The 24,952-nt window shown below is 41.1% G+C and overlaps 1 protein-coding gene across 5 annotated transcripts in view; it reads left to right on the top strand.

Annotated features, from left to right (window-relative positions):
- DCC (DCC netrin 1 receptor) overlaps window positions 1–24,952 on the top strand; it is a 1,226,177-nt gene that overhangs the window by 843,552 nt on the left and 357,673 nt on the right. For all 5 annotated transcript variants that reach the window (XM_070452514.1, XM_070452512.1, XM_070452511.1 and 2 more), the window contains one exon: window positions 7,079–7,233. In XM_070452514.1, coding sequence (XP_070308615.1) covers window positions 7,079–7,233 — 155 coding nt within the window. The remainder of the gene's footprint in view (window positions 1–7,078; window positions 7,234–24,952) is intronic.

Here is a 24,952-nt window from a genome sequence, read left to right as displayed (position 1 = left end):
TCTGGAGCTCCCACCCCTCTCAGCTGTCACGGTGCTCCAGGTGGAGGCCCCTGTGTTAGACAGCAGCCTCCTACTAGCTATCTGTCTTGCATACGGTGATATATATCTTTCAATGCTGCTCCCCCAGTTCCCCCTCTCCTTCTCCGGCTGCGTCCCCAAGTCTGTCCTCTGTACCTCTATCTCTATTCCTGCTCTGCGAATGCGCATCAGTACTGTTTCTGTGGATTCCATATACGTGTGTTAACAGATGGTATTTTTTCTCTTTCTGACTCACTTCAGTCTGTGTAACAGGCTCTAGGCTCATCCACCTCACTAGAACTGACTCAAATTCATTTCTTTTTATGGCTGAGTAATATTCCATTGCATATATGTACCACAACGTCTTTATCCATTCACCTGTCAGTGGACATCTAGGTGGCTCCCGTGTAGCATAGGCATTCTTGATCTGTAGTGAGTCTATACCAGCTGAGTGTCAATAGGATATGAATGGAATATGACTTCTCTTCTGAAACAATTCACACTTAACTCAAAGAGACTGACATGTCTGTCAATACAGTGTGATACAGGCTGCAGTAGACGTGTAAACCAAAAGCGACAGAAGCCTGAAGGAGATAGTATTTTATGCTGTATTTTATGCTGCTTGAATCAGAGGACATAATGGTAGGAAAGCTCTAGCCAGAATTTCTTTGAGTTAGAGTTGAAGAATAGATGAGTTTCTGCCAAACCGAGAAGGAAGTGGGTCAGAAGGTAACTCCAAGATAATCAAAATTAAACAAAATTAATGAAAGTCAGAGTGACAAACACAGGGATGGACAGGGTGTTGTTGGGCAGAGTGACCCATTTACAGATGGTTCTGTGAAGGGTTGGGCCATGTCTTAAAGGTCTTTGAATCATGTCCCAAGAAGTGGATATTGCATTAACCATAGAATGGCAGTCAGCATGACGTTTTGGGCATGGAGTTGACAGACTCTGTGTGTTAGAAGAGTGTTTCTGTCAACAGAAGACAGAACTGGGAAGACCAATGACACAGAACTAGAAAAGTATTATAAGCAACGCATGGTAAGTAGGAACCAGATCAAGAGTCAGTTCCAGGCACAAGAAAATATAGTCTAACCAGAGTTAGAGTCTAACCAGCGACTCTAATAAGAGATCAATGCATACTGCTCAAGGGTACATTCCATGCCACCATGTGTGACTCCCTGAATTAACATGTATCAACATTTAAGTGTGACCGACAAGGGTTCTTGGCCTTCTTAACCAATAGAAATTGATCAGAATCTGGACAAGAAATTCAGGCATGGCTTAACCGGGGACGCTGCTGCAGCAGCAGGGAGAGAAAACCAACCACAGGTTCCCTTGCTTGCTGACTCCCCGAGGGGGGCGGAGACTTGTTCCTTGTAAGGGGTGAGGATAGGGGTGTGTCCAGGGACCAGGCCAGGGGAGTGGCTTAGGGGGTTTGCCCATCCCTTAGGTGGCGTGTGTGCAGGGGGCATGCCCAGTACCCTGCTTTTTTGCTCCAGGCTCTTCAGAAGTGGCACTTGGGCTCTTTGTCTGTTTTATCCAGAATTTGTCCTAAGTGCCCATGCGTGCAGTTATTCCTAGCCCCCTACAGTTTCTTCGTATTTGTTGCTCCAGGAGAGGGGTATCGAGGTACGAGCATGGCTGCAATGCAGCAAAGGGCCCCAGGTCCCAGCCCATCTCATAAGTAGGTTTTAGATGAAAACCTGATCTCAACAAAGCAGCAGAATTAGTGTTACTGGGTCAGAGTACATGCTTTTAGAACATAGTAATTTTCCAAGAAACCTCAGCCAGGTAAACCAAAGCCCAGAGAACCAGAATTTTCAGAAAAGAGGTGCTTCTTGTTAACCAACTCCTGTTAGTCTCCATGTAAAGGTCAGAGGAGGTAAGTTGCCTACACCTTTTCCAGCCAGCAGAAGGAGACAGACTGTATAATATATACTCTGTGTGGTTATTCAGTGATGGAATATGCCGTGAGTGAATTCTGGTCTTTCAGCTTCAGTCAACTTAATCTTAACTTGCCCACACTGACTCGAGGCAAGTGGAAAACAAGGGGAATAATGATGTTCTGGACAGTTCATCTGCCACCACAGGCCATGACTGAGTTCTGTGGGTTTGACGGGTGATTATGTCTTCAGAGTCATCAGCGAAAACTTCTTGGAGATACAGCCAGGGCCCCTGCTGCTTTCCCAGGAGAGGTTGGTGTGGTGACAAGGCAGTACCCCTGGACACAGGAATTGGGCAAACTCCTAACATCTCTGTTCTTCAGAACCTAGTGCATTTATCTGCCCATTTACAGAGGAGCATGGGCTAGAATGAGCAGAATAAAGTCCTAGTTGCTAACTGCCTAAAGACAGAGATTATGGAGAGTTTACTTTAGGTGCTGGCCATCACCAGCAGCATGTAACCAGAGAAATGAGTCACAAATTGTCCTTCCAAATTCAGATTTTATTTCCTTGTTGGGAGATGACTTGCAAAAGTTTGCTTTCAGCTGTTAAAGAAGAAATGGGGTTATCAAAAGCCACCTGCCAATCTTTGCAACTGAACAAATCTGTGAAGGGTGACATGGCAGTAAATGTTATTTTCTTAGAATTCACTGGTGTCACTTTGATGTCACCCAGTAGGACCCTAGGAAGCATCGAAGCAACCTGGCACCAAAGCCCAGATGCCACAGGGCTGGGGAACGATGCTGGGAAACTCGGGGAACGCCATTCCTTCTCTGTTGCTGTCAGCAAAGCCTCTTCCCTTTTAAAGACTATTGCCATTTTCATTATCGAAACTTGTCCAATGCCTCTAGTTCTGACGACGCTAAAAAAATTGAAGAAGAGTTGATTGACAACGTTGAGTTCATTTCGGTTGTACAGCAAGGTGATTAATATATATGTATATATGTGAATATATGCATATATTCATATGTATGTATTCCTATTCATACATGTGTGTATGTGTGTATGCATATATATGTTCTCTTTTATTTTCTTTCCCATTATGGTTTATCAGAATATTGAATGTCGTTCCCTCTGCCATACAGTAGGACCTTGTTTATCCGTTCTCCGTGTAACAGTTTGCGCCTGCTGACTCTGAGCTCCCAATCCATTCCTCCCCCACTCCCCCTCCTCCTCTCAACCGCAGGTCTATTCTCTGCATCTGTGGGACTACTTTCTTTGATTGGACTTATCTCTGTAAACAAAATTAATCTGACACAAAACGTCAATGTTTATATGTTTTTCTTTGTGATTGTACCTCTTATTACTTTCTCCCTTCAAATTGTGGAAAGCCCTCTTCTTGAACTCAAGAACACTCCCTTCCTATGAGGTTGTCTTTTTTTTTTTTTTGGTATAGTAATAGAAATAGCAGCAGTAGTAAGTACCACGTGTGGAAGACTCCATGAATACGAGGCCTCATGTCTCTTGCTCTATATGGTTTACATATAGCATCTCACTGAAATCTCTAGAAACTCTATGAGTAAATGCTTTTATAGCACCAGTCAGCACTTCAGGACTCTGAGGTTCAGATAAAGACAAAGCTGAGAAAACAACCCTTGGCTTTAGCATCCTTTGTGCGCGCATGCGCGCTCAGTCGTGTCTGACTCTCTGCAACCCCGTGGACTGTAGCCTGTCAGGCTCTGCTGTCCATGGGGTTTTCCAGGCAAGAACACTGGAGTGAGTGGCCATTTTCTCCTCCAAGGTGACTCCCCAGTCCAGGGATAGGACCCACATCTCCTGTATTGGCAGCTAGTTTATTTACCACTGCACCATCTGGGAAGACCTAGAAGTCCTGAAGTCTCCCTAGTCTACCTAGCAGTTTGATGTGACCTTGCTCTGACAGGATAAGCAGATTTCTGAAAATTAGCACATAAATTGGAAATGTTTAGATTAAATCTGTATTTAAAGCCATTAAGTGCCCATACTGGAGAAACTAATGGTAAATCCAGGGCATCTCGTTACAGGAGGGACTGAGATCACTACCATGGAAGTATTTTCTAAAGATTCTTTGTTCATATGTGTATAATATCTTAATATCAGTTTTCCATGTCAATGAACATAATTTTTTCATGACCCTTACTAATTTGGGATATTTTGAAAGCTGCTGGAGATTATAGGAACCTAGAACTCCCTTCCTTGTGATGAAATCCAACATCCCCTTTTTTACCTGAGTGATGTTTCTATTATACGATCTTCGACATTCTTACCTGGACATACCCAGATATTCTTGTCTTTTTTTCCTTTGAAGAATCCTTTTCAAAGGGTTATGCCAGCACATCCTAGAGCACAGCTATTTCACATAAATTATTTAGTAGTTACCCAAATAAAGTCAGTTATGAAAGCTGCCCTTTCTTATAGATACCCAAGGAGTTTGGCATGCAAATCAGACCTTCAATGACAACTATGTTGCTTGAAGGTCTAGAGAATATATCATGAAATGACTCATAGCAGGTGATAGTTACCCTAATTCTCACAGTGGTTTCTGAACACCCAGTGTCCCTTCTTCCTTGTAGAATTTCATGTCTTATACCCAAAGTGCCCATGATCCAAATAGGCCCCTTGTTTTCCCCTATTGAATGATACCAAAGCCCCAAATCTTACTCTTAACTGGGATTCACTGACCATGAGTCCTTTGCAAAAAAAAAAAAAAATGTTTCTCTAAGTCTTACTTTTGCATTTGTAAAATAATGATAATAAACCTATCATATTTATATGAAAAGAGAAGAAACACAGCTCCCCTACTGAAAGAAAATAAGATGTAAGAATTACGTTCATAAGGTGTACAATCTGATTATGAGGATTTTCTTTTAAAAAGCAATGTATTGGCCTAAATAAGGTTCTGTAGAGTCGATGAGTGTGATATGTGGTACATGGGGAAATTATCTGATGTTTCTTAGTCTTACTACAGTTCACTATTGAATCCCAGCCAATCCCTCCCCAACTATGTCATAATTCAGCCTTGTGGCAACTTAACACAGTACTCATACAGGAATGCCTAAACCTGGGCTATATCCAGATTCACATGGGATGTTTGGGTTTCATTTATTTATTGTGATAAAATATACATAACAAAGCACTTCGAATTCTAACCATTTTGAAGTGCAGAGTTCTATGGCATTAAGTGCATTTACCTTGTGGACCAACTCTCCCCACCCTCTATCTCCAGAATTCCCAACTGAAACTCTGTACTCATTAAATACTAACATCACATTCCTACCTCCTCCTTGCCCCCGGTAAACACCTAGGCTTCATATTTTAATTACGAGCAGTACTAGATAAACTCATGCTAACTGCTATAACGTTGAAACCCTCAAACTTATAATAGCTCAAGTCTCTTTGACTCTATAAAGTGGAAAAACAATGTTCCTGATTGACAGGCAGTTCTTCTCCCAGGTCCATTCCAGAATTCTTGCAGAATTTGGACACCTCCATCATGATCCGGAGCTTTCCAAGTAGCTCAGTGGTAAAGAATCTGCCTTCCAATACAGCAAATGCAAGAGACAGGTTTGATCCTTGGGTTGGGACAATACGCTGGAGTAGGAGATGACAACCCATTCCTGTATTCTTGCCTGGGAAATACCATGGACAGAGGAGCCTGGCAGGCTATAGTTCCTGGGGTCACAGAATTGGACTCAACTGAACGACTGAGCGCACACATCATCAGTGCATGGGTTCCAGAGTCTGCCTGATGCTGTGTGGTTTCTCTCGCCAGGCCTGCAATCAGCATGAACATGTGCACTCACACTCATGGGTTAAACCCAGTCCCATGGGTTCGTCTAGGCTTCACAGGGGCCAAGACGTAAGATCCAGTGCCTGGAGAAGGAGAAATGAGTTTTGAGGAGGAGCCAGCCAATCTCAGTCATATCAGAGAAATTAAGAGTGTCTATATACCCAAGGATCACCATTCATGCCCTTAGAATTTTGCTTTCACTTTTCCCTTTGGAAACTTAATTTGCCCTGTCAGAAAAACAGATTTCACTTGAAATATTTCCCCAAAACAAAATAAAACTTGTAAAATTGAAATGAACATATAATTCCACTGAGATGCAAGAGGTATCATCTAGAAATAGAAACTTTAAGAAACAGTTGAGTGGCTTAGAAGGAACTCTTCCTTCACATTCAATTACATGAGACCTGTGAGGATATAAATATCTAGAATCATGTATGCTCTTAAAGCATACTTTAGAGGTTCTAATTTCTAATGTGTTAGGATTTATATTCATAGAATTTGTCTCCTCTTAATATGTACTATAAACCCCACCACGATCAGCATATTAATTCGTTTGAAACCACTAAGGAAGATCCCCTGGAGGAGGGCATGACAATCCACTCCATATTCTTGCATGGAAAATCCCGTGGACCGAGAAGCCTGGCAGGCTACAGTCCGTAGAGTCACAAAGTGTCAGACACAACTGAAGTGACGTAGCATAAGCACACACACAAAGGAAGGTTTTAATTGGAAAATGAACAGGATACATATAGTAGTGGCTTGAAGAAAAGGCAGGAAGATGTTGTACTTCCTCCTCACCCAGGAGGGAGTCTACTTCCTTTTGCTCACTTTGCTTAACATAACCACAGGACTTCAATCTCTGCACACATCAGCATTTAACATCTGCCTTTCCCTGTCCTATAATGAAAGAGAATAAACGCATTGGTTGGCAGTACTGACAAAGACTGACTTGTGGAATAATCGAAACCCTAATTTCTGTCATTAGCTCAGTGTTTGCAAAATGCATCTTCCTGCCTGCACTCCAGATGTTCAGTCTTATTTTACTAGCTCTTTGTTATGAGTTTTGACGCTAAATGGTGAAGTGTCAAGGGGAAAGACTTTAGTATACAAGGTTCGTGGGAATGGCATAAACTTGAACTCCCCAGAAATCCTGCAACATTTATTTGTAGGCCCTTCCAGTCTGCTTGCATCCCAGAGTGAGCCTCTGAGATCTTGCTTTATGTGCAGTCAACAGGAAGTGAGTAAAGAACCTCTGGATCCACTTTACCACTCGCTTGTTAAGTAAAGGTTGTGACTAAAAGTATTCACGTGGAAATCATCTTTTCCTGTGGCTTTCATTTCCTAGGGAACGAGCAGTGAACACGTCGCAGCCCGGGTCCCTCCAGTTTACCGTGGGAAACCTGAAGCCGGAAGCCATGTACACCTTCCGAGTCGTGGCCTACAACCAGTGGGGGCCTGGGGAGAGCTCTCAGCCCATCAAGGTGGCCACCCAGCCTGAGCGTGAGTACGAGACGGGAAGGGCCAAGTGCTCGTTTTCGTTGGCGCCATCTTTGAACCCCTTCATAGTAGTTTACTAAAGTGACAAAATAGAAGGAAGATTTCTGGAGCAACACATTTACCCTGAAGGCTTTTAAAGATAACTTTTTAACAAGATGGCCTCCTCACTTTGGCCGGGTCTGCCGAGCAACAGATTAACAGCTGTGGAGGCCTGACCCATCCATCCCGCCTGCATATCCACTCCCGAGTGAGTGGGTGACTCCACCCGCCAGCACTTCATCATCAGCCTTGGGGTTCAGCCTCCTGCACTGTTTTTTTCAGATTTCTCTGAGTTTGTGTATGAAAAGTATTACATCAGAGAAAAAGAACAGTGGTATAGGACTTCTCAATTCAGGAACTTGCTCCTTCACTGAATGCCCTCCAGAAGCTTCCAAAAGCAAACCCAGATTCAAAAAATCAATAATTTCTACTGGGCAATCGCACTATCCTACAATGTAAATCACTATATTAAGCTCCACAAACAAAATAATGCTGCTAAATGTTCTCTGACCCAATTATAATTTAGTGATTTCTACTTTTATCATGGGACAAACAGCCCCCAAACTACACTTTTGAAAGAGATTTCTGTATTTCTTACAACATTTTGAATTTTCTACTAAATTTCTAACATTATTTGGAAAGACTGATTGCCAAAGAGTAGTTTGCCAACTTTATTTTGTTAAGAGTTTTAAAAAAATTGTAATTAACCATTAAATGAACTAAATGACTACTTGTAACAAAGTACATTATTTAGACACCGTTTCATCTACTCCTGTTTTTTTTTTTTTTTTTCAAATGATGCTGTTTAATTTGTATTCCCGATCATTATATTTAAAACTATATCTAACTTCAAAATCACCTCACATGCTTTTGGAAGAACATGAAGTAGAAAATATTTTAATTGGCAAATAAGAGAAAATAATCTTTGGATTAGGTCACTTGTTAGGGATTTGAAATCAGCAAGTTAAAGAAGAGCAAGCACAGGCTCTCCGAGAGGTAGTCTGGGTGCTGGTACCAAGCTCTACTCTGGGCAGAATCTCTGTTCCATTTTTCATGTAGCTAAGACTTCAAAAGACCAGATGAGAACAGATTGGAATAAAGTATTTGTTGGGGGCGAGGAGAAGACTAAGCTTTACAAGTCTGAGAGAGATTTGCATCACAGAAATAAAACCTCACACAGCGTCTTTAAAGGCATAACAATGTGCAGATTTCAGGTCATGTATAGAAAATGCAGGCACCCAAGCAGGACCAGCTGAATCGTTTGCAGGATCCAGAAGCTACAGTAGCACATTAATCCATGCTGTGCGGGGGACCCTCCTTAGTCATGTGCCAGTAAAGGTGGTCCTGCTTCAGGTTTCTCTTCTAAAGAAGGTTTTGTTGCTCTTTGGGTTTAAATCACTCCATAATGCTGATTTCTACTTCATAGTGTTAATGGTCACATATAATTTGAGCCATCAATTTTCTCATTGACTTTCTCTTTATAGGTCATACACACACACACACACACATATATATATGTATAAATATAGAGATAATCAATGACTTTTATAAATATTTTGTATTTTTAATCAATAAACTGGAATAAAAACAAATTAGGTATATATATATATATATATATATATATATATGTTTAAATGGTATATGCCATGTTGTATATACAGACTGATAGTTGAAAAACCCATAAAAATTCTCTAAAAAGATCTTGTTCAGTTTTCATATGGTAGAACTTAAACTTTAAAACTGTGTTCATTTTCAGAAGATCCAATTTCTATGGATTGTCTGAATCCTTTGCTTCCTAATTCAACTATTATCCCTGGGATTGTTTTTGTGTACTTTTCTGGGCTGACTGGCTATGATTACATTACATTGCTGATAAAAATTCTACAGTCAGCCTCATTTCTAAGACTGAGCAATGCTATTTTTCTTCTATCAATACCATTTTTCCTAAGTATCCAACTTGAAAATCAATTTCCAGAATTTTTTTTTAAAGGCCAACCTTTCCAAGTCAAGAGATAAGAAAGTCTTCCACTTGGATACTAACTAATAGCAATACCTCATTTCATTAAAAAAAAAAGTACTCACGATACAACGTTTTTGGTATAATTAATAATAAAAAAAATCAGTCTGTGATTATTTGTATGACACATATGGCATTAACTTTTATAAAGCACAAGCAATGACATAATTCAGCTGACAAGTATATTTAATGAATATCCACTGTGTGAGACACATTAAGAAAGCATACCAATGTAATGAAGTAATAGCACTTAAAGCTCTAAGAAGCTTCTTGAGGAAGCAAATGTTTTAAATATGTAACAATAATAAAATAGATAAGGAAACTTGTAAGAACTTGTTCAATGAAGTATTAAAAATCTGAATCGCAGATTTGCTTATGAGCCCCTTACCTGTGATGGCCTAGGGTGTATGCTCAGCCTCTATGTGCGGTGCCAAATTGAATCTTGGAGACAGAGTTTTCGGTGAATTAGAAAAGAATAGTTTTATTGCTTTGCCAGTCAAAGGGGGGCACAGTGGGCTTCTGCCCTCAAAAACTATGTGTCCCCACCCAGAGGAGTTTGCTGAGGAGCTGTATGTTCAAGAGTGTAGGCGCTTACATTCCTTTTTATCTCTTCTCTTGATATAATCTTGATGAGCTGGTTCCTTAGCCTGGCCTCAAGTGGTCTTCAGGCTTCCCTCGTGGTGCTATTGGTAAAGAACTCACCTGCCAATGCAGGAGATGCCAGTTTGGTCTCTGGGTTGGGAAGATCCCCTTGCAGGAGGGCATGGCAGCCCACTCCAGTATTCTTGCCTGGAGAACCCCATGGACAGAGGAGCTTGGTGGGCTACAATCCACGGGGTCGCAAAGAGTCAGACACAACTGAAGCGACTTAGCATACACGCACTCGCGAGTGGTCTTCTCCCGTATGAAGAATGCTGGCCTCTTCCATTTGCTGGGTTTTAATTCCATGAAGGACTTAAAGGCATTGTTGCATGTAGCCCTTGAGGCAGGACCAGGCCCCTGCCCCGAAGATGCAATGTTGTTTCTTAGCCCTTTCTTCCTTGTCTTTGCATCCCTTTCCTTCCTGGATTAGCAACTGTTCAAATATGCTTTTTGGAACTCCAGGAACGTCAGGGAGGCTGGGATCTGTTCCCTACAGGGAACAGGTTGGGGGGTGGGGGGTGGTGGTGGGGGGTGGAATGGAAACGATGGGAAGCCTTCTATGTCCACCATGTCCAGGAGCCCCACAGGATCCTGTTTGGTTTCATGTACTATCTAGGCAATTTTTATGCCTAAATCATATTGTGCCTGCCTCCTCAAATAAGTGCTTTATTACAAAGACAGCCACCTTGATCCTTTATATATCATCCATTGTTCCTCATTCAGAAACTAGTCTGAGAACTTTATAAAAAACCACACGGGGCACTGGTCTCTGTAAGCACTTACTTAAAATTTAGCATAAACGATAATAAGGCATAAAGTAAAATTAAAAACCCAAATGAATGAAATCTGTTGCTTGTTGGTATTATTGTCACTTGCAAGTTATATTTTTTCCAGAAAATGAAAGTGGAAAATTATCCTGTTTTTGACACGTGAAAGTATCTTAATTTTTCCTCTAAGGGCGGTGATAGTGGCCTTAGAATGCTAACCATATTTTGACCTTTAATGACAACAATTGTTTTACTATATCACCTCTCTTCTTAGCACTGTATGGAGTAAGAATTATTTCCTTTGCAGGAAAGGAATTAGGAAAGGAAAGGAATTATTTCCTTTCTATTATTTATTGGAGGGTGACCTGATTGTGTTTCATTGAGAACTTTCCTTGGATAATTAATCTCTCACTGAGTAGCTAGGTAGACAGGAATAGTTCAGCCTAGATAGTACTTTTAGAATAGCTTTTTACATATGCAAAACAGCCACCTCCTTCCATTCATTTAGATTAAGAGTCTTGTGGCGCTCACTCTCTGCCTTTATTACAGATATTAGGATAAATAAATAATGTTACCATGACTAATAGGTAGGGCATGTGTATTTTATCTTCTGTGTTAACACAGAAATGCCACTTAGGCAATTTAAAACTATTTCTAGGGTAAGGAACACTTCATCTTCCCTATGCCTGTTCAGTAAAACACCAATTTCTGAGTAAGAGCCAGCATCCTAGAGATCCCGTCTTCGTTGCCCCCTTCCCTCCCCTCCTGTGCTGTTTCTTCTCTCCCACCCCTTTCTCCCCTGTCTTTTTCCTCCTCTTTCTCTTCTCTCTTAGCTTCTTATAAGCTCATCTCTCTATGTTTTTAGAGAAAGTTCAAAAGCTGAGTTTATTACTTGGTTAGAATTTCAGAATCTAGAGGCAGAGGCAGGGGGGATGTTTTCATTTTTCTCTCCCTGACAGAATGATCTTATCTTTGGAAAATGGGTCCCGTCTGGGTATGCAATTGCTTGCTCATTTTATCACGGTTTTGCCAAATGTGATGTAGTAATTGTACACTAAAATGACATAGCTTTTATACAAATTGAATTTCAAGTTTTTCATATTATTTGCAAATATAAACTCTATTATGAAAACTATATTCTCAAGGAATCAACCCTGATAGAAAATACGTCTGAAATATAAATCAGCCAGCAGCTGTTTGTAGAAGTGCATGCATACTGCAGTAATCATTTAGAGAGATCACCAGCCCAAGATCCAGTTTATGAAATAATCACCCAGAATACAAAGGCTTGATTTATAGGAAGGATTGTGTCTCCTGATTATATCTTCCTTCGGCTAGCTCCTTGCTCCTTCCCTCTGCCTTTATGGTGTATAATTTCTCCACTGTATTATCAGCTGGATTTAAGTCCCTGTCTGCTTAAGACTTGTCTAATCTTTTCATGCCACATGTGGAGGATTTTTGAATTATTATTTGGGGTCCTTTAAGATGCTGTTAAGGCAGTTTAATCGTAAAGGATGTTAAAATGGACCACATAATGTCTGGAGGCTCGAGTTAGAGTGGGGAGCCTATTTGCTAGACCACAACCCAATTATCCACAAAACCCTTTTATAGTTAAGTGTTGTAAGTAATATTCTTAGTCCATTATATTCTTTACACTGAAAAGACGAGTGAAAGCAACCACCAAATTGAGTGACTTTAGGATATATTATCTAGAGGAATAGATATATTTGCCTTTTTCATCCATCCCTGGGTCTTTTTTTTTTTTTTTCTTTTTATTCTAAAAAGACTCTTCTTGTAAAGCTGTTACGGAACTTGAAAAGTCTCTGAATATTATGTCTCCACATATTACTGCCTATATATTAGGAGAATTGTCTTTATCTTTCTTTCTTAAGATTTTTTTTGTTATGTGGATCATTTTTAAAGTCTTTATGGAATTTGTTACAATTTGTTGCTTTTCATGTTTTGAGTTTTTGGTCATGAGGCATGTGGGATCTTAGCCTGAACATCAGATCGAACCCGCACTCCCTGCATTGAAAGGTAAAATCTTAACCACTGGGCCACCAGGGGCATCCCAAGTTTCTCAATCCTTGAAATCTCATTGTCCTTGGTTATAAGTTGGAGATATTATTTACCCCTCCTCTTGATTCTGAAAGATCAGCCTCTTTGTACACAGGTGCCAAATCAAACCTTGGAGATAAGAGTTTTTGGTGAAGTAGAAAAGAATAGCTTTATCGCTTTGCCAGGCAAAGAAGGACCCAGTGGTCTCCTGCCTCGGTGAAAAACTGTGTGTCCCAACCCAAGAGGACTTGACAAGGAGTTTCACAGCAACAGTTCAAGGGTGGTGAAGCCGTTTACCTCAGATTGGGACTTGAACCCACGTGGCTGGGACTCGAACCAGCCAAAAACCTGCTTGGGACTGGAACCCACGTGGCTAGGACTCAAACCCAGCCAAACCCATGGTACCTGGTTTCAGGGCCTAATAAAGCTCAGGTTCTTGATGTCTCATTGCAGAAAAAATTCAGGGAGAGACAAACTGACAGTTAAGAAGTGGGTTTATTCAGATTCAGAGAAGCACACGCCACAGACAGAGTGTGAGCCGTCGCAGAGGGCGAGTGTGACCGCAAATGTGGCCTGCTTGGTTTTTATAGGCTGGGTAACTTCATATGCTAATGAGTGGGAGGGCTATTCTGACTGTTTTTCGGAAGGGGTGGCAGTTTCTGGGATTTCCACCGCCCACCCCTTGGTCTTTTTACAACCTTGGAACTGTCATGGCGCCTCTGGGTGTGTCATTTCACTTGCTGATTTGAGGATCAAGATCTGGTCTTGTCTGCCATCTTGGGCCCATTTGATTCTAACTGGTTTATGTTGTGTCCTTGGGCTATGTCATTCTTTCAAAAGTCGTGTCCTCCCCCTTTCCCTCCTGTTAATGGGTTTGCTGCACACTAGGGCATATGCATTTCAGACTCTTTTGTTGACCATGATGGCTACTCCATTTCTTCGAAGGGATTCCTGCCCACAGTAGTAGATACAATGGCCATCTGAGTTAAATCCACCCATTCCAGTCCATTTTAGTTCGCTGATTCCTAGAATGTCAACGTCCACTCTTGCCATCTCCTGTTTGACCACTTCCAATTTGCCTTGATTCATGGACCTAACATTCCAGGTTCCTATGCAATATTGCTCTTTACAGCAGTGGACCTTGCTTCTATCACCAGTCACATCCACAACTGGATATTGTTTTTGCTTTGGCTCCATCCCTTCACTCTCTCTGGAGTTATTTCTCCACTGATCTCCATTAGCATATTGGGCACCTACTGACCTGGGGAGTTCCTCTTTCAGTATCCTATCATTTTGCCTTTTCATACTGCTCATGGGGTTCTCAAGGCAAGAATACTGAAGTGGTTTGCCATTCCCTTCTCCAGTGGACCACGTTCTGTCAGACCTCTCAACCATGACCCGGCCGTCTTGGGTGGCCCCACACGGCCTGGCTTAGTTTCACTGAGTCAGACACGACTATGGTCATGTGATCAGATTGGCTGGTTTTCTGTGATTATGGTTTTAGTGTGTCTGCCCTCTGATGACCTCTCGCAATACCTACCGTCTTATTTGGGTTTCTCTTACCTTGGACGTGGGTATCTCTTTACGGCTGCCCCAGGAAAGAGCAGCCGCTGATCATTACCTTGGACAAGGGGCATCTCCTCATGGCCGCTCCTCCTGACCTTGAACGTGGAGTAGCTCCTCTCCATCCTCCTGCACCCGCGCAGCCGCTGCTCCTTAGATATGGGGTTGCTCCTCTCGGCTGCAGCCTCTGACCTCGGGCGACCCCTGACCTGACCAGTAACAGTGAAGAAGTTGAAGTTGAACGGTTCTATGAAGACCTACAAGACCTTTTAGAACTAATACCAAAAAAAGATGTCCTTTTCATTGTAGGGGACTGGAATGCAAAAGCAGAAGTCAAGAAACATCTGGAGTAACAGGCAAATTTGGCCTTGGAGTACAGAATGAAGCAGGGCAAATGCTAATAGAGTTCTGCCAAGAGAACGCACTGGTCATAGGAAACACCCTCTTCCAACAGCACAAGAGAAGACTCTACACATGGACATCACCAGATGGTCAACACTGAAATCAGACTGATTATATTCTTTGCAGCCAAAGATGGAGACACTCTATACAGTCAGCAAAAACAAGACCGGGAGCTGACTGTGGCTCAGATCATGAACCCCTTATTGCCAAAGTCAGACTTAAATTGAAGAAAGTAGGGAAAACCACTAGGCCATTCAGATATGACCTAAATCAAATCCCTTATGACTATACAGTGGAAGTTAGAAATAGATTTAAGGGACTAGATCTGATAGAGTGCCTGATGAACTATGGACGGAGGTTCATGACATTGTACAAGAGACAGGGATCAAGAACATCCCCATGGAAAAGAAATATAAAAAGGCAAAATGGTTGTCTGAGGAGGCCTTACAAATAGTTGTGAAAAGAAGAGAAGCAAAAAGCAAAGAAGAAAAGGAAAGATATTCCCATTTGAATGCAGAGTTCCAAAGGAATAGCAAGGAGAGATAAGAAAGCCTTCCTCAGCGATCAATGCAAAGAAATAGAGGAAAACAACAGAATGGGAAAGACTAGAGATCTCTTCGAAAAAAATTAGAGATACCAGGGGAACATTCTGTGCAAAGATGGGCTCGATAAAGGACAGAAATGGTATGGACCTAACAGAAGCAGAAGATAAGAAGAGGTGGCAAGAATACACAGAACTGTACAAAAAAGATCTTCATGACCCAGATAATCACAATGGTGTGATCACTCACCTAGAGCCAGGCATCCTAGAATGTGAAGTCACGCGGGCCTTAGAAAGCATCACTATGAACAAAGCTAGTGGAGGTGATGGAATTCCAGTTGAGCTGTTTCAAATCCGGAAAGATGATGCTGTGAGGGTGCTGCACTCAATGTGCCAGCAAATTTGGAAAACTCAGCAGTGGCCACAGGACTGGAAAATGTCAGTTTTCATTCCAATCCCTAAGAAAGGCAACCCCAAAGAATGCTCAAACTACCACACAATTGCACTCATCTCACACACTAGTAAAGTAATGCTCAAAATTCTCCAAGCCAGGCTTCAGCAGTATATGAATGGTGAAATTCCAGATGTTCAGGCTCATTTTAGAAAAAGCAGAGGAACCAGAGATCAAATTGCCAATGTCCACTGGATCATTGAGAAAGCAAGAGAGTTCCAGAAAAACATCTACTTCTGCTTTATTGACTATGCCAAAGCCTTTGACTGTGTGGATCACAATAAACTGTGGAAAATTCTGAAAGAGATGGGAATACCAGACCACCTGACCTGCCGCTTGAGAAACCTATATACAGGTCAGGAAGCAACAGTTAGAACTGGACATGGAACAACAGACTGGTTCCAAATAGGAAAAGGAGTACATCAAGGCTGTATATTGTCACTCTGCTTATTTAACTTATATGCAGAGTACATCATGAGAAACTGTGGGCTGGAAGAAGCACAAGCTGGAATCAAGATTGCCAGGAGAAATATCAATAACCTCAGATATGCAGATGATACCACCCTTATGGCAGAAAGTGAAGAGGAACTGAAAAGCCTCTTGATGAAGGTGGAAGAGGAGAGTGAAAAAGCTGACTTAAAGCTCGACATTCAGAAAACTAAGATCCTGGCATCTGGTCCCATCACTTCATGGGAGATAGATGGGGAAACAGTGGCAGACTTTATTTTTTGGGGCTCCAAAATCAGTACAGATGGTGACTGCAGCCATGAAATTAAAAAACACTTACTCCTTAGAAGGTAAGTTATGACCAACCTAGATAGCATATTAAAAAGCAGAGACATTATTTTGCCAACAAAGGTCTGTCTAGTCAAGGCTATGGTTTTTCCAGTGGTCATGTATGGATGTGAGAGTGGGACCGTGAAGAAAACTCAGTGCTGAAAAATTGATACTTTTGAACTGTGGTGTTGGAGAAGACTCTTGAGAGTCCCTTGGACTGCAAGGAGATCCAACCAGTCCATCCTAAAGGAGATCAGTCCTGGGTGTTCATTGGAAGGACTGATGCTGAAGCTGAAACTCCAATATTTTGGCCACCTCATTTGAAGAGTTGAATCATTGGAAAAGACCTTGATGCTGGGAGGGATTGGGGGCAGGAGGAGAAGGAGATGACAGAGGATGAGATGGCTGGATGGCATCACCGACTCGATGGGCATGAGTTTGAGTAAACTCCGAGAGTTGGTGATGGACAGGGAGGCCTGGCGTGCTGCGATTCATGGGGTCTCAAAGAGTCAGAGACGACTGAGCGACTTAACTGAATTGAGGACATGAGCAGGGTCTCAGGTTTACAGTCTTCTCATCTTGATGAGCTTTTTTGGTCCTGTGAATCTTGTCCCAGCTGATTTCTTGGCTGTTCCTCCCTTGATTATCAACTGTTTCAATCTGCCATTTGAAACTCAGCAAAGGCCATGGAGGCTGGAGTCTTGCCTATGAGAAATGGGACAAAAAGTCTTCTGTGTCCATGAGCCCCGCAGAGTCCTTCTCAGGTTCATTACCAGATTGTAAAAATGAAATGTGATAATCTATGAGAAGCCCCCAAGTCTTACCTGGCGTCTAGTTTGCAATCAATAGAAAGAGGTTTCCTGTCCCTAATGGGATCAAATGGAAACATAATTCCAACTGCCTTGCACTTGCAACTAAAGTGAGACACTCAGTAGTGTAATCATAAGGTAATAAAGCTAATACAACACCTTATTGATAGTTTGTATTTGGCTTGATTACTATGTAATCAACCATTTATGGATTTTATTACTTCCCCTACAATCATCCTCTCCCTGTTAGCAGGCTGTTGCAGACTCGTTTGTTGTCTAATTTTGCTTCTTGGACATCTTCACATCCCTAACTAAATTTTGAAGCTTTATGAGCAGAAAACACTCTATTATCCCATAAAATGTGACATGGCATTGCCATTTTGTGAATAGCTAGTTGGTTAACATTTGCTGATAGAATCTGATTTGTACTTAATGTGTGGCAAACATAATATGTATCAGTAATATTCATTCATCATGATTCTATAAATTAAGCAAACCAAGTAAATCACAGTTCTATCTAGCTTTTTTTTTCCTTTTTTTTTTTTTAAGTCACTTAACCTGGTTTCCAGTTATTAACTGCACTGTGTGGTGATTTGAGTGGATATTCAGGACAGTGATGGAGGCAAAGTTGACTGTGAACCCATCAGCTGGTCTAGTTTTGTGTCATATACATGGCAATAGACTAGTGGTAGAAAGAAAGAAATTGAAGCACTGGCATTCTGTCTTTGTAGGTAACATACAAAAGCTGGTAGAATTTCAAAATTCTTCCACTGCAGAAATGTTTTCAGGTATTAGAAGATGGAAGACATCAAAGGTTTATGCCGTGGCATTCCCGGCAGCAGAAGCTAAAGGAACCCATTCAGATTCGGTGGTCAATTAGCGAGGCATTATGTCTTCTACAATGATGTATATTTGTGGAATAATCAGAGGTAGGCTTGTGAAGATGGTTTGTTTAATCGTGTTAGAAAAGTTTAAAGCAAAGGTGAGTCATTCTGTACTTATTCATCATTTATTCATTCAGTCAGTCATTCAAAATGATTGTTTTATGCCAAGTCCTAGACTTCTTGGTCCAGTACAGTCACCATTAGCTACATGTATCAATTTGCATTTCAACATATTGATGTAAAATAAAATTAAAAATTCAGGCACACTAACCACAATGGTCAGATAGCACTTAAAATTTAAACAGAATTAAAAACTAAAAATCCAGCGCCTCATCAGTCACATTTTAGAAGTTCATGTGTAACTATTGGTTACTGCATGGGCCAGCACAGAGAACACTGCTATTATCACAGAAAATTCTGTTGGGCACCCTGATTGAGACTTTTTAGTAAAGAGGATACAAAAGCAAGTCAGATAATATCCTGACTGCCAAGGAACAAGTAGTCTAACAGTTTTAAGCAGAACTCACTAAAAGCACATTTAATAGATTACTCCTCTTTGAATGTTGAAAAAGTTCTTTATGCATTAATATATTTCTTTTTAAAAGACCAGAGAATCTATATCTTAACATATTTTCTGATTAGTTATGCAAATTTCTCTCAATATTTTCTCAGTTTAAAGTATAAATATGTATGTATGTATCTTCTTTGGTGGCTCAGTGGTAAAGAATCTGCCTGCCAATGCAGGAGATGTGAGTTTGATCCCTGGGTTGTGAAGATCCCCTGGAGAAGGAAATGGCAACCCACTCCAGTATTCTTGCTTAGAAAATCCCACGGATGGGGAGCCTGGCAGGCTACAGTCCATGGGGTTGCAAAAGAGTTGGACACAACTTAGAGTCTAAAACAACAGCTATATCTTTCAGTGCACAATTAATGATAAAGGACAAAAATGACTTGTTGCTTGGGTTAAACAGTGATGTAGCATAGGTTCAGTTTCCTCTAAAAAAAAAAAAAAAATCTCTGCTGGCTCACTGTCACTCTCTCTTTGAGCACAAAGCATAACTCAGTCTCCTTCCACTGGTATAACCAAACATCTGGAGAAGTTATCTGCTCGGTGCAAAATTATAGGGAAAAAATGCTACTGATTTCTCACTGATATTAGGGAGTATGAAGACAGAAGGTATGAAAGTGTCATAGTAAGGAGATATTTCTGGAAAGTATGGATATCTATCGTGGGATAGAAAGGTTCCATAAAAGTAGATTTCTTTTGGGTTTAATTGCCTCATTTGGTTATGTAGCTACTAAAAATGAAGATGGATTTCTTGGAAAACTGAATCAGAGCAAAATAGAGCTTGAGCATCAACAGGGAAATTGTCATCATCCTGCTGCAGCCAAATAAAACTCTACTCCAAAGATAAAACAGCTGAACTGAGCTCTTTTATGGGATTTCTTCAGTTTGATCAGACACTATGGAGAGCTGGTGTTCATGACTAGTGAAGAGTGAAGACATACTAAGACTATAGCATTTTTTTACTGATAGATATTTATATACTATCTCATCTTGACAGCTGCTTTAATCTATGTGGTCTATAAGCAATCATCGAGCATCTACTGAATGTCAAGACTTTTTTAAGGTGCTGTAAATAGAAAGTAAAATAAGATGAGCAAAATAGTGTCCAAATATATCAGGGATGAAATTTTTGAAGACAGTGTATGTGAAGGATAAATTGTTCTAAATCATACTGTAGGTTCAAATTTATTTCCACTCTTTAGCCTACAGTTAGGATTATAAGGTGAAAGTGAAGGTAATTAAAGTGTTAGTCGCTCAGTCATGTCTGTCTCTGTGACCCCATGGACTTTAGACCACCAGGCCCCTCTGTCCATGGAATTATCATGGACAAAAGAATACTGGAATGGGTAGCCATTCCTTTCTCCAGGGGATCTTCCTGACCCAAGGATTGAACCTGGATCTCCTGCATTGCAGGCAGATTCTTTTACCATATCAGCCACCAAAGAAGCCCAAAGGATTATAAGGTATTAGTGTATAAATATTATATAATTTAATGCATAAACATGCATGCATTTATATACACACATACATTTTGTGTTTTAGTATGAAATATGATAGTGCTTTTTAGAAAGTATCACTTGAAGAAATGTAGTTGACTATCCTCATGGGATTGTCGTCGTTGTTTAGTTGCTCAGTCGTGTCTTCCTCTTTGCAGCTCCATGGACTGTAACACACCAGGCCCCTCTATCCTTGGGAATTTCCCAGGCAAGAATACTGGAGTGGGTTGCCATTTCCTTCTCCAGGGGAGCTTCCTGACCCAGGGATTGAACCCACAGCTCCTGAATTGACAGACTGGTTCTTTACCACTGCACCACCAGGGAAGTCTCATCCTCATGAGATACCCAAAATAAGTGAAATCCATTTTAAAAATCACTGTACTATTTGACAGATTCTTTTAACGGCCAATTATATTCTGCTTGGTGTAATGTAACTTACGTGCTACACAAAAGGGTCATAATTTTTTTTTTTTTTTGATGTTTCTCAGGACTATTTATTTATTTATTTATTTTATTAGTTGGAGGCTAATTACTTTACAATATTGCAGTGGTTTTTGCCATACATTGACATGAATCAGCCATGGATTTACATGTGTTCCCCATCCTGAACCCCCCTCCCACATGCCTCCCCATTCCATCCCTCTGGGTCATCCCAGTGCACCAGCCCTGAGCACTTGTCTCATGCATCCAACCTGGGCTGGTGATCTGTTTCACACTTGGTAGTATACATGTTTCGATGCTGTTCTCTCAGATCATCCCATCCTCGCCTTCTCCCACAGAGTCCAAAAGTCTGTTCTATACATCTGTGTCTCTTTTCCTGTCTTGCATATAGCGTTATCATTACCATCTTTCTAAATTCCATATATATGTGTTAGTATACTGTATTGGTGTTTATCTTTCTGGCTTACTTCATTCTGTATAATGGGCTCCAGTTTTATCCATCTCATTAGAATTGATTCAAATGTATTATTTTTAATGGCTGAGTAGTATTCCATTGTGTATATGTATCATAGCTTTCTTATCCATTCGTCTGCTGATGGGCATCTAGGTTGCTTCCATGTCCTGGCTATTATAAACAGTGCTGCGATGAACACTTGGGTAGATGTGTTTCTTTCAGATCTGGTTTCCTAGGTGTGTATGCCCAGGAGTGGGATTGCTGGGTCATATGACTTTAACTCTTATTCTCTAACTCTAATCTTCCTGTGTTATTATGTTGTTTTGATAAAGATACTATTTCTAGTTTATAGGAACATTGCTGGGGAGAAATGTACCTACAGCTGTTCACAATTCTATGAAAACCCAATCTTCCCACCTTGGGAAGCCCCATAGCACATCCAATATAGAATTTGAACTAGGCCAGAATTTCTGGTCACAGGACATTTGACAAGTCCAGGGTGTAATTGAAAGATTTTAAGGTGAGCCCACACAATTCCCTCGTGGTCCAATGGCCAAGGCTCTGTGCGTCCAATGCAGGGGGCCCAATTTCAATCCCTGGTCAGGGCACTAGATCTTAAAGCTCCTGATGGCCACCTGATGTGAAGAGCTGACTCACTGGAAAATACCCTGATGCTGGGAAAGATTGAGGGCAGGAGGAGAAGGCGGGGACAGAGGAGGAGATGGTTGAATGGCATCACTGACTCAGTGGACATGAATTTGAGCAAGCTCTGAGCTAGTGGAGGACAGAGGGGCTTGGTGTGCTGCAGTCCATGGGGCCGCAAAGAGCTGGACATGGCTTAGCGACTGAACAACAAGCACAACACACATTTGATGGTAGATGTTAAAACTGAAGTAAAGTTGGTGCCACCAGTGTCCAAGAGTAAATGATCACAGGGTTTTTATTAAAGAAAGTGAAAGTCACTCAGTCATATCTGACTTTGCGATCCCATGGACTATCCACGGAATTCTCCAGGCCGGAATACTGGAGTGGGTATCCTTTCCCTTCTCCAGGGAATCTTCCCAACCCAGGGATCAAACCCAGGTCTCCTGCATTACGGGCAGATTCTTTACCAGCTGAGTCACAAGGGAAGCCCAAGAATATTAGAGTGGGTAGCCTATCCCTTTTCCAGGGGATCTTCCCAACCCAGAAATCAAACCAGGGTCTCCTGCATTGCAGGCAGGTTCTCTACCAACTGAACTATCAACTGGAAGTCAAAGAGTGAAACACTGAACCCATGATCAGTGCAAGTAACCTTTTCATTACCACCTTATTTTAATCTGTAATTACTGTTCTAGGTTTTCTGTATGAAAGGAGAGTGAAAGGTGATTAAGAACAAGGATTCAGAATTCAGATTGAATTAGAATTCTGGCTTTTTCACTTACTAGCTAACTGGGGTAAACTGGTTTGCTAAACCACAGCTTCCTCCTATATAAAATAGGGAGATCTTATAGCAATGTTGTAAAATTTAAAAGACAATCTATAATAGGACAAAACAGTACAAACCCAAATGACTATTCTGAGAATTAAATGAGCTGTATAGTATAAAATACTTAAACCTGATCTCTGGCCCTCTGTCAGCCCTCAGTAAATATAGCTGTTACAATCATGCATTCCTCCATTGCTGCGTTCTAATTATTCTCATGTTGTCATATTCCTTAACACTGCATGTAATTTGTCCATGTCTATCTCTGTGCTGCTCACGTGTGTTTGAAATGTTTCTCCTTCTTCTTTAGGCTGTTTCATAAGTCTTTTCTATTTCTACTTTAGGATTTTAAAAGCAGAAAGCCCATTCTGGCTAATTCACCCCATGGATCCATCTGTTAGTCTTCATAAGCTCATTTTTCCTGCTCCAGATTTGTTCATGTCATTCATTCGTTCTTTCATTCATTTCTTTCAACAAATAGTTATCATGTGCCACTGGTGGGCTGCCCTATGTTTCTCAACACTAGGAGTTCAGCAGTACAAAACAGAAAAAGACAGACAGATGCTTATGAGGTTTGTATTCTAGTCATAGAAATGGACAGCAAACAAAAACAAAGCATGCAGAAGAATAAGCCAGCTTAAAAAGTTAGAGAATGAAAAGGATAGAGGTGATTCTAGAAAGGAAGTTTCAGGAGAGCCTTTCTGAAGAAGACAAGGGACCTATGAGTAAATTTGGAAGGATACCAGCAGAGGTATTGGGCGTTGGGCAAAGACATTTCAGGTAGAGCTAATCAGTTCAGTTCAGTTCAGTCACTCAGTTGTGTCCGACTCTTTGTGACTCCCATGGACTGCAGCACAACAGGCCTCCCTGTCCATCACCAACTCCCGGAGTTTACTCAAACTCATGTCCATTGAGTCGATGATGCCATCCAACCATCTCATCCTGTCTCATCCCCTTCAATCTTTCCCAGCATTATGGTCTTTTCAGATGAGTCAGTTCTTCTCATCAGGTGGCCAAAGTCCTGGGGTTTCAGCTTCAACATCAATCCGTCAAATGAATACTCAAGACTGATTTCCTTTAGGATGGACTGGTTGGAACTCCTTGCAGTTCAAGGGACTTCAAGACTCTTCTCCAACACCACAGTTTAAAAGCATCAATTCTTCAGCACTCAGCTTTCTTTATAGTCCAACTCTTACATCCATACATGACTACTGGAAAAACCATAGCCTTGACTAAATAGACCTTTGTTGGCAAAGTAATGTCCCTGCTTTTTACCATGCTGTCTAGGTTTCTTCAATCTACGGTGATTTTGGAGCGCCAAAAAATAAAGTCTGAAACTGTTTTCCCCATCTGTTTGCCATGAAGTGATGGAACTGGATGCCACGATCTTAGTTTTCTGAATGTTGAGCTTTAAGCCAACTTTTTCACACTCCTCTTTCACTTTCATCAAGAGGCCCTTTAGTTCTTCTTCTCTTTCTGCCATAAGGGTGGTGTCATCGGCATATCTGATGTTATTCCTATTTCTCCCAGCAATCTTGATTCCACCCTGTGCTTCCTCCAGCCCAGAGTTTCTCATGACATACTCTGCATATAAGTTAAATAAGCAGGGTGACAATATACAGCCTTGACGTACTCCTTTTCCTATTTGGAACTAGTCTGTTGTTCCATGTCCAGTTCTAACTGTTGCTTCTTGACCTGCATACAGATTTCTCAGCCCCTAGTCAGGGAATTAAGATCCCACAAGCCTCATGGTGCAGCCAAAAATAAATAAAATGAAACAAAAACAAAAAAAAATCAAATATAAAGAAAGAAAAAGAAAATTGACTAAATTTTCAGATCCACAGCCCAGTCTTCTTGCTGCCAAGATTTTCTGAGGACCTGATCCAAAAGGGGCCAGTTAGTGCCAAAATAAATGTTAGCCCAGAACCAGCTTTTCTGATATGTACTTTGGTTGTATTTATTAAACAGGAGATTGAATTCTAATGGGATGTCTGCTCAGGATCACCTTATTGCTCTGAGACTGTATCAGAATTTTATCAGTGGAAACCTGGTATTTAGGCCCAAGTGGAGATCATAGAATTCAGAAGGAATTTTCCTTTTGACTGTTAACGTATCTTTGCTTTACTCTTTTTCTTATCTTGGGGAATCTTATTTGCCCCACTAACTCAGGGCATATAAGAATCCAAAATATTTATCTGATGATCTGAAACACAATGTTAAGTTCATAAAGTCCATTCTAAATAGCTGATTTCAGTCTTTGAGTTTCACAAAGAATAAATTTGGGGAACAGGGAACTTAAGGCCAGCCATTAGATGGATCAGTACCCTGGTCCCCAGGATTGCACCTAG

The sequence above is a fragment of the Odocoileus virginianus genome, chromosome 22, assembly GCF_023699985.2.
Source record: "Odocoileus virginianus isolate 20LAN1187 ecotype Illinois chromosome 22, Ovbor_1.2, whole genome shotgun sequence".
NCBI lineage: Eukaryota > Metazoa > Chordata > Mammalia > Artiodactyla > Cervidae > Odocoileus > Odocoileus virginianus.
This window is presented reverse-complemented; position numbering and strand designations above follow the sequence as displayed.